This window comes from Pezoporus wallicus, unplaced genomic scaffold (assembly GCF_028554395.1).
Source record: "Pezoporus wallicus isolate ANWC-B61680 ecotype Strahan unplaced genomic scaffold, APGP_CSIRO_Pwel_v1 contig_13659, whole genome shotgun sequence".
Classification (NCBI taxonomy): domain Eukaryota; kingdom Metazoa; phylum Chordata; class Aves; order Psittaciformes; family Psittacidae; genus Pezoporus; species Pezoporus wallicus.
The window spans coordinates 404,594-417,037 of NW_026636258.1; the positions used below are offsets into that span (position 1 = coordinate 404,594).

The 12,444-nt window shown below is 43.1% G+C and overlaps 1 protein-coding gene across 4 annotated transcripts in view; it reads left to right on the forward strand.

Moving 5' to 3' along the window:
- DCX (doublecortin) overlaps window positions 1-12,444 on the forward strand; it is a 112,914-nt gene that overhangs the window by 88,241 nt on the left and 12,229 nt on the right. For 2 of the 4 annotated variants that reach the window (XM_057399453.1, XM_057399454.1), the window contains 2 exons: window positions 7,935-8,037; window positions 12,088-12,225. In XM_057399453.1, coding sequence (XP_057255436.1) covers window positions 7,935-8,037; window positions 12,088-12,225 — 241 coding nt within the window. The remainder of the gene's footprint in view (window positions 1-7,934; window positions 8,038-12,087; window positions 12,226-12,444) is intronic. The other 2 variants (XM_057399455.1, XM_057399456.1) reach the window with 1 other exon arrangement.

Genomic DNA, 12,444 nt, shown 5'->3' on the forward strand with positions numbered 1-12,444 from the left:
CTACATTTACCTCCTCCCTTCCCCATCATCTTCCCCAAACAAAAGTCAGCAGGCAGAGGGGTGGCTGTGGGGGTGCTGGTTGTGACCTTCTCACACACCAAGTAGATGCTGTGGGGTACAGAGGGGAAAACTCCTCGAGGGAAAGTTGGTATTGAAATGAAGTCAGGATATGGCTGTTGGTCTCCTTCAGCCCTCAGAGCTTGCTTATAAGCAGCAAATGCTTGGTGTAACTTTTCGCCCTTCTGCTGTTCAGCAATGGTGATACTCTTTCTGGGCACCCTGAAGATGGAGGAAGTAGTTTGCAAGCACACACCAAACTATCCAGTCCCGGTGTGTGGTGTTCTGTTTGTTCGTGTTTTAAGCAGCGTGAAGCTCTATTTACCAGTGCCTCTCCATCACCTTCAGTACCATTGTGCAGTTGAAGAAAAACACACAAAGCTGAACAAGAGCCTTTCTCTTTCACAAAGATATGCACAACAGGATCAGCAACAGCTATAGGTTTTAGGAGCGTGTTGCTGGAAATCCCATTAACTGGAAATTCCAGCCCACTGGCTCTTCAGCCTGACCTTGAGTAGGTTGTTAGATTCCCTGTGTTCCTACTTCCAAGCCTCCTGTTTCCAGCAGTATCGCTTGACCTTGGCTGTGTGGTGACACTACTTCCAAAGTTTCTGATGCTCTTTTGGAGTTCAGAACTACTGTTTCCTCTCAAGAGTGATGAGGGGGGATGATTAGGAAGAATGGTTTGACAGTTCTCTAATTCTTCAGTGCTACCTGTTTTAGGGCAAGTTGTGCTGGAACACTTTCATAGTCTTAATTTGCCACCTAGAATTTCTGGTTTTACGGTTTTCTGACTGGAGAAAGGGTAATGTTTTATATACTGGTACTGATGGCTGTGCTTCTTATGTTTCCAAACTGCACAGCATGTTTTTCCTCAGCCTAATACCCTCATGAATGCAAGAACAGCCTTTCTTCTAAGAAAAAAAGAATCAACAGCCTATCTGTTTCACAGTCCTCCATATGTATAGGGAATGGGGATAACACACTAACCTTTCTTCCAGAGGCTAATTGGATTTCACACAGTTTGGAAGCACTACTAATTCACCAGATATATTAAATTCAGCTTTAACATTCCTACTGGGTTTCTTGGCTATTGACCTTCCCCCCCTCCCTTGCTTTTTATTCTATTCTATTTCAAACGCAGCCATTTCCAATACTTAAACAGGCTCCTTGTGCTGCAGCCCTTTTGACAGCGGAGTTTCTTCATGCGTGAAGTCTTACGAGCTGCTGTGCACATACATGCATGAATATTTCTTATTCCACTTAAATAAGCAACAGAAATGCTTATTATAGAAATAATGCATATTGGTCAGAAGCTGGTGTCCCTACTCTGGTTTAGTCACATTATAACAAAATAGTCCAAGTGGACATACAACATTTGGAATCAACCTTCTGTAGTTCTGTGGGCTAATTGAGAGGATCTGCATTTTTCAGCAATAAAAAGGTGTGAAAATTCCCTTTTGCATCAAAGAAAACACTTGATCCTTATGACTTGCCCAGAATTTTCTCTTCTGAAGTGAGAAATCTGTACGGAAGAGTGGAATTGATTGTTTCAATCAAACTGTGTAGCATAAATATAAGCTGCGGCTGTCACGAATACAAGAAAAGGTTGAGATCCCTGAATAATGTTTTAAAGAATGGAAATCTCAAGTTTCTATTGAGAGATCAAATTATGGGCCCTGAAACCTAGATAATAGAGATGACTTTTCCTACTCCTCATGATGGCTCACTGCAAACCCAGTAATGAGGGGACAGCACTACCGTGGTCTTCCCAGGTTTCCATGTGGATGTTTGGTGGTGGAGGGGAGCAGAGATGGAAGAGAGATGACTGAGACCCCTCCCCTCACTGCTGGGCAATTCAGAAAAGGGGTCCCCAAAGTGTAATTGCATGTACTTCTATGGCATGGGCTGGGCATGCAGGAGCGCTCCTGATCCATTTCTGAATGTCAACATCTGTGCTTTTTCTGCTCATCTTTCTATTGCTGATCCATTTTAAGCAGTATCTTTTCCCAAAAGTGGATAAATAATTCTCTTTCTGGGAATGCAAATGTGGAATATACTGAGTGGGTGTGTGCATGCTTTAAAGAAATAATTGAATCCAAACATCTCTTCTTTTTAAATGCAGGAAACCAGAATCTAATAAAATGTAAATCAATTCAGTGTCTGCTTTGGGCTTGCAGTATCAGACTGTTAAGAAAAAATGTATAAAGTGCTGTGCGTTCCAATATCAACATCTTTATTTTCCATCCTATCCCTTAAGTCTTCTGAAATCTTTTTCTTTCTGGATATGTGGTGAAGAGCTTGTCAGAAGGCAGTCCATTTAAAGTCTGCTCTGTATGTTCATTTATTCCTGATACTCACTCTGGTGCATGACCTTGTTGAATCTTCCTGTGGACAAGGCTGTGTTTGGTTTCTATACCGTGCTTTCTTGATTGCAAACACCCAACTAATGGATTGTAAAGCACAGTTGCCTTTGTGATTTAGGACTTTGGCTTCTCAGAATAGCTGAAATAAACATACCACTGCCAGTTGGACTTGGGGTACAAGTGCTGGAATATAAATAAGTCCATCAGATTTCTGGTTTGAGTTAATGCAGAATTTAAACAGATTTTAGTTCTGTTCTCAGCTCAGTTAACTCTCAGTGCCTGTCTAACTGCTAGTCTGACTTCCTTAGCTCTATCTAGCACTTAGTGCTGGAAGAGAAAGGGCATGAGCAAGCATCTAAAATACGTTAATTGTCTTTAGCTAACAGATGGTCGGATGTCTTCAATTCTACAGCATTTATCAAAGCAACTTAGAAAATGAGTGTGTCTTAATTCAGTTGTGCTCTGGACGGGCTTTATGTGTGTTTGGCACGCAAATTGTCTCTGCAGTCTTTTCGGCTTAAAGAAGTTGTCTCTGAAGGCAGTTTCCCCCTGTTCTGAACTCTGGAAGCCTACAAGCTGAAGAAGTATGATCATGTAAAGAAAGCAAATGGACATCTCTTTTCTTTGAGCATAACCATTAGATCGGCAGAAACTTAGGGAGCAGTTGGAAGCTACCTATGTACTGCTATCGCTTTCTGTTCTGCTGTCTAAATTCTTAAAGAGGAGGGATATTACAGAGAGAACACTTAGCAAAATCATTATGAAATGGGAGAGAGGAGCAGAGGGAGAAGCCCTGCACTGGCCTTCACTGATCCAAAGACTTGAACAGAGTCAGGCAGTTGGTTAAAGCTGACATCCCCAAGATGGAAGATGTTCAGCCCCTGGGTCGAACCCATGGTGGTATTATTCCAAACCTCCTTTGCCAGACCTCTGCTGGCTGTTTAGCTAGAGGTCTTTCCTCATTCCATGACATAATGGAAAGTCTGGAAGCAGGACTGTGTACATAAATCACTGTTCTGAATAATCACTAGCTATAGCATCTGATCATTTATCATTCAGCCTCACCTGGCTCCATTAGCTAAAAATAGGAACCTCTGATGAAGACACCTCTCTGAAAGATGAAAAGACAGTTCAGTTAACCCTCCTGGTGATGTATTCCTCTTCAGGGACATGCTCTGTCATCTTCTTGGCAAACAGTGATGGCCAAGCCAGGCTTCTGGAGCCTCCTCCTGAAGTGGCAGCCACAGGAGCTACAGAGCTCGATCCAGCAGTGAAACAACCAAAATGTGGCTGGAGCCTATGTTACTGCTGTGACAATGTTCGCACTTGCAGAGAGTGACAGTGAGGGCAAGCTGTCAGCCATGCAGACACAGCGAGCTCCACCATTCTGAAGATGGAAAGGGAACAAAAGGAGCTGGTTAATCATAACACCCATTTAATGTGCAGGAGGCTCTGCATGGATAGGGGATTCTAAGATTTAAGTCTTCAGGCTTTTGATTCCCGATTCCTTCTAGTTATTTTACTTATTAATGAATTACACTTTGTAAATGCTGCTGCTGCCTCCTGGAGGATGGTAGAAATAGCCGGTTATTCACAGCTGGGCAGGTATATATCCTGCATGTTTACTGCTCCTTTTCCAGCTGAACTCCAAATACCTGTAGCAGAATAGATATTTCAGCAGACTGTGAGCTCACACCCAGAGAGATGCTTGAGGCAAGCTCCATTTTGTCAAAACCCTGAAAACCGCTTAGTTCTACAACTGCTGTATTAAAGTGAACAGGAAGCATCTCTCAGAAGGCCCCATCTTTCCTTTCTGCAATTAAAATTCCTGCAGCAGATGCTAATGGACTGTCACTGCAGAAATCCCCTCTTGGGGGGATATTTTCCTCTCTGGGAAGGTTTCTCTGATACAAGCAGAGAAGGATTTCATTTAACAAGAGAAGAAACTACGCTTAATGAAAACCTAAGGAATTACAAATGGTTTTGCACTCCATAAAATCTCTGTTAATCTCCACCAACTTCTATTTCCTTCATAATATATCATAAAGTTTGGGAAAAAATCAAACCTTGACATAAAGGAAAATGTTACCATCAAATCTATTAGAAAGAATTGCTTTGTGAGAAATGCACTTGTGCCTCACCGACCGGAGTGTGAAGAATTGACTTCCTTCATTGGATTTGCTTAAGCTACAGGAAAGGGAGAGGAAACATTTAATGCAGTATGATCCTTTAAAAATCCATGTTGTCTTTTTAATCCCAAATTTCAAATTAAATATTATCCTCCTTTAAACAATGGCATGCATATACATCTTGGAAATCAATGCTATTTATCCTTGTCTGCTGTAATTATATACATGAGTTTCATTTCTGGTGGAGTTGAAAAAGCTTGTAGGCTTAACAATGGAAAAAGACAAAATCTGACTAATTTGATGGTTTCCAGTGTCATTGCTAAGGGGGCATGATAACAGTCATAAGAAAATCACCATTTTCAGGTAGGTCCTTGTAATAGCTGGCTACTATCAGCTTTTGTTTTGTGCTTTCTATCAGCTTTTGTTTTGTGCTTTCATGAATGTATAGCTAAAAGCAAAATGCAGCATTTAAAAGCGCTGATCTTCAGGCTATCAGCTGGGGTGAATTTTTGTTGATGTAAACTTTCTTTCAGGGTATTCATGGTGTTCCAGACTCATTACTGGATAGAATTAGAACAGCAGATGAAGCGAAAGCAGAACATAGACTTTCCAAACAGTCCTGACTGCTTGGGGGGAGACTTGTGCCAGTTTCAATTAATTTTTTTTAATTGAGAAAACATGAGAAAAAAAGACTTTTGAAGAATGAACCTAAGAAGACTTACAGGGTTACTCAGGAGTCACTAAAACCCCCTCAACAATTAATGCAGGGTAGAGGTTTGGCTTTCCTTGAAAGAACATCCCTGAAATGTTCCATACAGGCTGATAAAGTCTCAAACCAGGTATGATAGAATCATAGAATAGTTTGGGCTGGAAAGGACCTTAAGATCATCCCGTTCCAATCCCCTGCCATGGGCAGGGACACCTCACACTAAACCCTGTCATGCAAGACTCCCTGTCCCAGCAGAGCAGCCCATAATCCTGCTTCCCAGCTAGCATCCTCTTTAGCTTCACCTCCTTCAGGAATGAGCATTTCCAGGGCTTTCTCCTGGGGCTTTCTTTGTCTGTGCACTGCTTAGGCAAGCTGGCGCTGGTGCTAATGCTGTAAGATCCAGCACTTAAGTCCCATGTTTTCACAAAGGAAGTTTACTCCAGCAAGTTCATGTAGACAGCAGTACGTATGGGGCCTGTTTCAGGGACATGCAGTAATGATCCTGGGCTGAAGTTTAATAAACCAAAGGTAAATAGAAAATCCCACACACGTGGTGGACATGAGCAGCACAGCTAAAACTGCATAACATGTGCCCCTTGTTATTGTCTGGATTTTGCAATGTTTTCCACTATGTAATGACAGTGGGCTTGCGTTTTTGCTGTCTTTTCTGCTGTGTTGTGGTGAGGTCTTAATAGTGGAAGTTACAGCAGGAAACAAAAGGGAACAAATAAAGCCAATGCAGCACTTATTGTTTCCTGCATATCAGGAGCTCAACAAGGAGATAATCTCATTTCTTTACCAGCCCCAGTGCTCATCCAGACAGCTCTTCATAATTATAAAATACACATAATAACCTACTATCTGAAGGGACAAGAACGCAGCAAAGTGAATTCCAAGTGTCTCTGCTTGACATGTAACCAGGTTTCTAGCCTTGTGCATGCTGGTAGTTTTCCATTGATCTGAAGGCTTTCATGGTGGCCTGGACTTTATTTTGCTTGTGGTGCTTGTGGAGAGTTTAAGGACAAAATATACACTTTGACTTACGACCTGCAGACAATAAAGGCACCTGTAGGTTCTGTCTGATTTCTTCTAAAAGGCTGGGAAATGTTTGAACCCTTATGTGGTGACCTAGCTTTGCACATTTAACTCTGCAGTTGTTTCTGTAGTGAAGGGTGAGCTAAGCAACACTTCAGTTTGTGCCATGGCATAAGTATAATACTTAGCATTCAGATGGGAAGCAGTGTATCTTGCCAAGCCCAATCATTTGCAAATGAATTGGTGCCAGCATCCTCAGGGGGAGGACTATAATACCAAGTGCTGGTTTGAAATGTCATATTTACCATGGGAGAATTCTCTATAGGTAACATATTAATGATTTTCAACCTAATTTTAGGCAAACAGAAACTGGAATTCACTGAAGTTTGCAAAGATAATTCTACCTTTGATCAAAGCTATAGCAGATTTCAGCTTGCTCCATTTTGAAAGTCATGCTGATGTGAAAAGCAAGCTTTTTGCTAATGTTTGGCATCCTATCCAGAGCTGGCACTCTCAGGCAGTGCTTTAATTATACATTATATTAACCAGTGTGAAATACTGAGCTTTATTAAGATATCCAAAAGCCTCCTTTATAGTCAATTCATTAGAGCTTGAAATGAATTTTTCACAGTCCAGCTCAGAGATCAGTAGATATGGAAATTCAGCTCTAAGTTTCCCCCCAGTTACCTCCACCCCCTTGCAATGCAGCTATCCTCTGTTAAGACCACAGTATCCAGACATGCCAAAACACTGAGCATCAGCTGTCAGCCTCACACCTCCATTATAAATGTCAGTGTCAGTCTTGTGCACATCTCCCCTCCCTGGCCTTCTGTGGGATGGGCAGCCCTGCACCATGCACCATCACATATCTGGGTGGCAAAAGCAGGGAGAAGGAGACACAACCTCTGGAGTAAATCTGTGGATTTACATGCTGCTTGGGTGGGAAGGGCATCCAGTGGTAACTTGGGCCTCTCCCTCAATGGTCAGATAAACCTTTGGCCTTTTAAACCTATCATCATGAGACCTGCTCAGGAAGAGTCACGTTCCTGCCCCTGTGCTGGGACCTGCAGCTCTTTGCCTTTTTAGTGGTTCTTTGAATTTTTAGGCTTTGTTGGTACTAAGATACTCATCAGCGTGGCACAGGGTACCCAGAGAAGCTGTGGCTGCCCCTTCCCTGGTAGTGTTCAAGGCCAAGTTAGACACAGGGGCTTGGAGCAAGCTGCTCTAGTGGAAGGTGTCCCTGCCCGTGGCAGGGGTTGGAGCTGGATGAGCTTTAAGGTCCCTTTCAATACAAACCAGTCTGGGATTCTATGATTCTATGGGCAGTGGTGTCCCAAGTAGCTCAGGAATGCCTGTGTCATCCATTAGGGTGACTGATGTTTTCTGTCAGCTCCTGAATGGATTGGAAATGCCATCCTTCAGTCCCTCAGAATTTGCAAGGTAGGTGGGAATTTCTTATTTTCAATTACACTTTTATGCTTGGATTGCCCAGAGAAGCTTTGTGTGCACCAGGCTTACAGGAAGTAGGACTGAATCAGCATGGGACAGGGGAACAGCAGAGAGGCAGCTCCCTCTAACTAAGCCACATCAGAAAGTTGCCAATTAAAACTAACATGAATGACTTTGCTCTCTCTGTAGGTGACCTGTCTGCACGATTTCTTTGGGGATGATGATGTGTTCATCGCCTGTGGTCCAGAAAAATTCCGCTATGCACAGGATGACTTTTCTTTGGATGAAAGCGGTAACATCAAACTCACACTGCTCTCCAATCTATGGCTTTACTTCCATTCAGTTGTTTGTATCACATAATAATGCTGCATGCTTCCATTCTGGTTTTTAAGACCTAGTATATGGAATCATAGAATAGTTGGGGTTGGAAAGGACCTTAAGATAATCCGGTTCCAACCCCCCTGCCATGGGCAGGGACACCTCACACTAAACCATGCCACCCAAGGCTCTGTCCAGCCTGGCCTTGAACACCTTGAACTATATGGAATTTAGCATCCTTTTGTGATACTGTACAGTCAGCACGTACTATAATAGGGCAAACAGTGTAGCCTTGTCAGAAACTTGTAGCCCGAGTCAGAATAGATGGACTCCTGCACCATTTGACATTTACTGCCGAATCTGGTAGTGTCTATCCAGTTGCAGTCAGATAGATACATTTTTCTTGAGAACTAAAGGACTCTTGTCCTTACCTACACATGTGAATATTAAAATATGGGAACAAGCACATTTAAAAGAAAAATCACTCTACTGCTTTCTTCTGCTGATCCAGAAAGCAGAACAATAATTCCCTTTTCTGGGGGAAAGACTAGGACAGCACCATTATTTGTCCCTGTTACAACTGCAAGCACAGTTCTGTAATAACGTGAATTTCTATGATTAAATAAGCCATGAAGTCTTTGATTTCACAGAATATACAGAGTTTGCTCAAAGGTGTTGCCCCTACCCCACCTGATAACCATAGATGCCAACAGCTCAGGCTGTCTGCTGATGCAGCAAGAGTAAATTAGTGTAACTTTGACCATTTAAGCTAGAAGAAAATGTGACTCCAGACATTCAGGCTTATTTCCCAAAGCTCTAGGTATCCTGTATAAGGAACACCACCCCATGGCATTCTTACGTGCTACAAACTGGCTCAGCATTGAAGACCAAAGAGGGGTTTTGCTGTGTACCAGGAAGTCAAGCAGCCTCTAATCTTCAACCACTGTATTTTTATGACTCCTGATTTTATTTGATGACGGTACTTCTGACCTGTGTACTCCAGATGAACCCATGAGATGGTTTGGGTGATTCAAAGAAAGTTTCCAAGGATCAGCTGAAACTTTGCAGGCAGAGAACAAAGCCCATCTCAGGCTGGGGAAGTGATTTGTAACCTGAGCTTCATCATTTTAACACTCAGCAGTTGAGTCAGCACCACGGGGAATTCCACACTGTGAAACAGTTTGGATGCAATCCTAGAAGAACAACTTGATGGGAAGCCCAGCTCTCTGCCTACACTCCTGGTTACTACTGATTATTCCAGCTTATTTCTTGGCTTATTTGTTTAGCAAAAATAAGCAAAGCTTACTGTTGGGAGGGCACCAAGTAACTGCATCTCACGGTGGTATTTTGAGGGGAGTAGGGGCGCCTAGCACCTCTCAAGAAGCAGATGAGGTGCTGTTAGCCAGCAGCGTTTCCCTGCTATGCACCCATCATCCTTCCTTGTTACAAGTCAGATGCTGTAAGAGTCCTGAAGTCTTGCAGATGAATGTCACTTACTAAAATCTCCTCTGTCATGGGGTGCTTTTTCTTGCCTGTTAGGATGACATGCACTTGGATTGCTGCTTATTATGTTCATTCTGGCAGGAGATCAGGAAGCAAAATGAGAAATAGCATAAGAGAGGATTATGTCATCTCTTTCCTCCTGGCTGCCCACCACAGCTTCCGCCCTCTAATCCCCATAGCTGAGATGACATTGCTCTGTCTCGTTCATACCTGCTGGTTTCAGCATCAGCCCATGTAAATGTCATGCCCCCTGTGATGTTTAGAGGCCTGTTTACACTAACTTCAGCACAGTCAGGTTTCCACCTTTAGAACCTTGTCTCAAGATGTGCAAATGCTCAGTGATTGCCTTTGGTGTAGTGACACTTGCCAGCGGCTGAGCTGGAGGAATTCCTCAGTGTCAGCCTGTCTGTGCTGGAAGATGCAAAGCAGAGTTTCTTTTCAAGGAATTAATCCCCTGGGAAGAAAATAAATCTGAAAGCTCTCGGAAAGTTGTAGCACAAAGTATTTCTGCTTTCAGGTTTATTTTTTTAGGGAGCAATTCCTGTGACTAAACATGGATGTCTGACACCCTTTGAGGCCCCCTTTGTTTCTGAGATACCCACATGATATGTGATTGACAGATACCACACCAGGAGACCCATTCTGCTCCAGGGAGGCTGTACTCTAGTGTATCTCACATAGCATTTGGTGCCTGTGGCTGGGCAAATGAATCATGATCTACCATCAAAATGTTGTGCTGGTTTTGTTAAACAGGTACATGCATATAATATATATATATATATATATATCTTTAAAATACCCCTTCTTCAGTGGCTGAAGTTGATTTTTGCCCATATTGTGGCTTGGCTGGAGCAGTTATTTGCACACTCTCCCTAGTGGCTATTTCACAGTGTCTCTTCAACACTATATTCATTAGTATCATTCGTTAATCTACCTTCCACACTCCCCACCCAAGTTATTACTATTCTTCATGTATAAAAAATTGGGGCTATATCAACACTGGAGCCCTCCAAGCCTTCCTGTAGCATCATCTGTGAGAAGCCAAGTACCTCTGATAAAAACCCCACACCTTCTTCTATCCCTGATTTACAGTTTCCAAAATCCATTTAGCAGGAGAGAGAATAACCTCACTGTAGGTTTGTTTATGCCCATGCAGTATGCCTGGAGCACAGGGCATCCTCTCTTCATATTCTTATACTGCATGACCCAACAGCAAACTCTCTCACAAACCATCTGCAAGAAGAAGAGACTGATTCTTGACTGCCTGAGAATGGGGAAAAATTTAAGCCAATTACATTTGCATAGATACAGTGATATATACGTAAATAACCCATACATTTAGGTCAGACAGCTTGGTTTTGGTTGACCAAGTATTTATCTGCTATGTGTGGATTCCTGTAAGGGAACCCAGTCAGGGGATCCTCAGTCCAGCCCATGCATGCTGAGCTGAACCTTCCTATACAAACCAGTCTGTATATGGAACATCTAATTCATGTCTGTAAAAAAGACCTGGTTTTCACATCTTGGTGAGGACGATCTGCTGTAGGAGATGAGGTGAGACCAGTTGGTGTTTGACAGAAAGGAAATCCCCTTTTTATTGCCTCCTTCTTAACTGGGTTAAGCCAATAACTCCAAGGGTGAAAAGTGCTTTTGCTGTTAGCTCTCAATGTAAATAAACCATGGGTTTGAAGGTTTGGCATGCCTGAAGCCCTGGGACACACAGAGGTTTGTTAGCATTTCGGTTCCCTTCTGCAGGACACTATAGATCATGTTTACATTTTCCACTCTTCCTGGAGTATTTATTTTTTAAGAAAACACAAGTTGGGGTTCTCATCTGCTCATGTCTTCAAGTACATAAATCTCCTATAGACTTGTTTATGCAAAGCCCTCTGAAAGGGATGAGTGGCCAGGACAGAGGATGTGTTCTGTGAAGCCATTTTGTTGTCTCTACTTTCTGCATCTAAAACGTTGCAGCTTGTTGAAACCAGAGAAGAGATCGATTGAGGCTGGCTGAAAGCCTCCTGGGGCAGATGTCCCATCTGCCACTCAGAGACCTTTGTGCCATGCCATGAGCTGTTTGCTGGCTTTCTGCACCTGCATAAAGTGCACTCAGCACTGCTACTACTTGGTCTTCATGGAAGAGTTAGAGCAAATTAACTGGTTTTTTGACCCGACTCTTCCCTCAGTCAGTGTTGGCCATTTTCATTGTGCTCTCATTGTGAGAACCAAGGCGAGGGGAAGGGCAGAAAATCTTTGGTGGGACACAGGTATGGAGATGGGCCCTGCTAGGGAGCTAGCCTGCCCTTGACATACACTGTCTCAGCTTCTCAGAAGAGCAAAGCCGATTTTCTTCTTGCTCTCCCCCTAAAATGTCTCCTTTCTCTTCTGGAGGAAATATGGAGAGAGCAGATTTTCCCTTGTCATTAATGCTTTCTGTAGCTTTTTGGAGACGAAGCACCCATGGATCTTTCATGGTGTCCATAGGCAGGGACATAACCACAGTTGCTGTCTGTTCCCTTAGAGTGCCGGGTGATGAAGGGGAGCCCTGCGAATGCCACGGGCAGTAAGTCATCTCCCACCCCTCAGAAGAGCTCAGCAAAGAGTCCAGCCCCCATGCGCCGGAGCAAGTCTCCAGCCGATTCAGGTAACCACCAAGATGGTGAGTGATTGTTTTCTGGTGTCTGAATACTAACTGTGCTCAAGAGAAGAACACACACTATGTGTTGTGGGATACACTGACCTTGGGCGTTGGCATATGAAGCTTTGGCACTTTTTAATAACAAGGAGCTTGTGCTAGTGAACAGAAGCACTTAATATCTATTGTTGAAGCATCCTCTGGTTGGTTAAGCGCAGTTGTGGCTTTAGGTCATCTCACCCC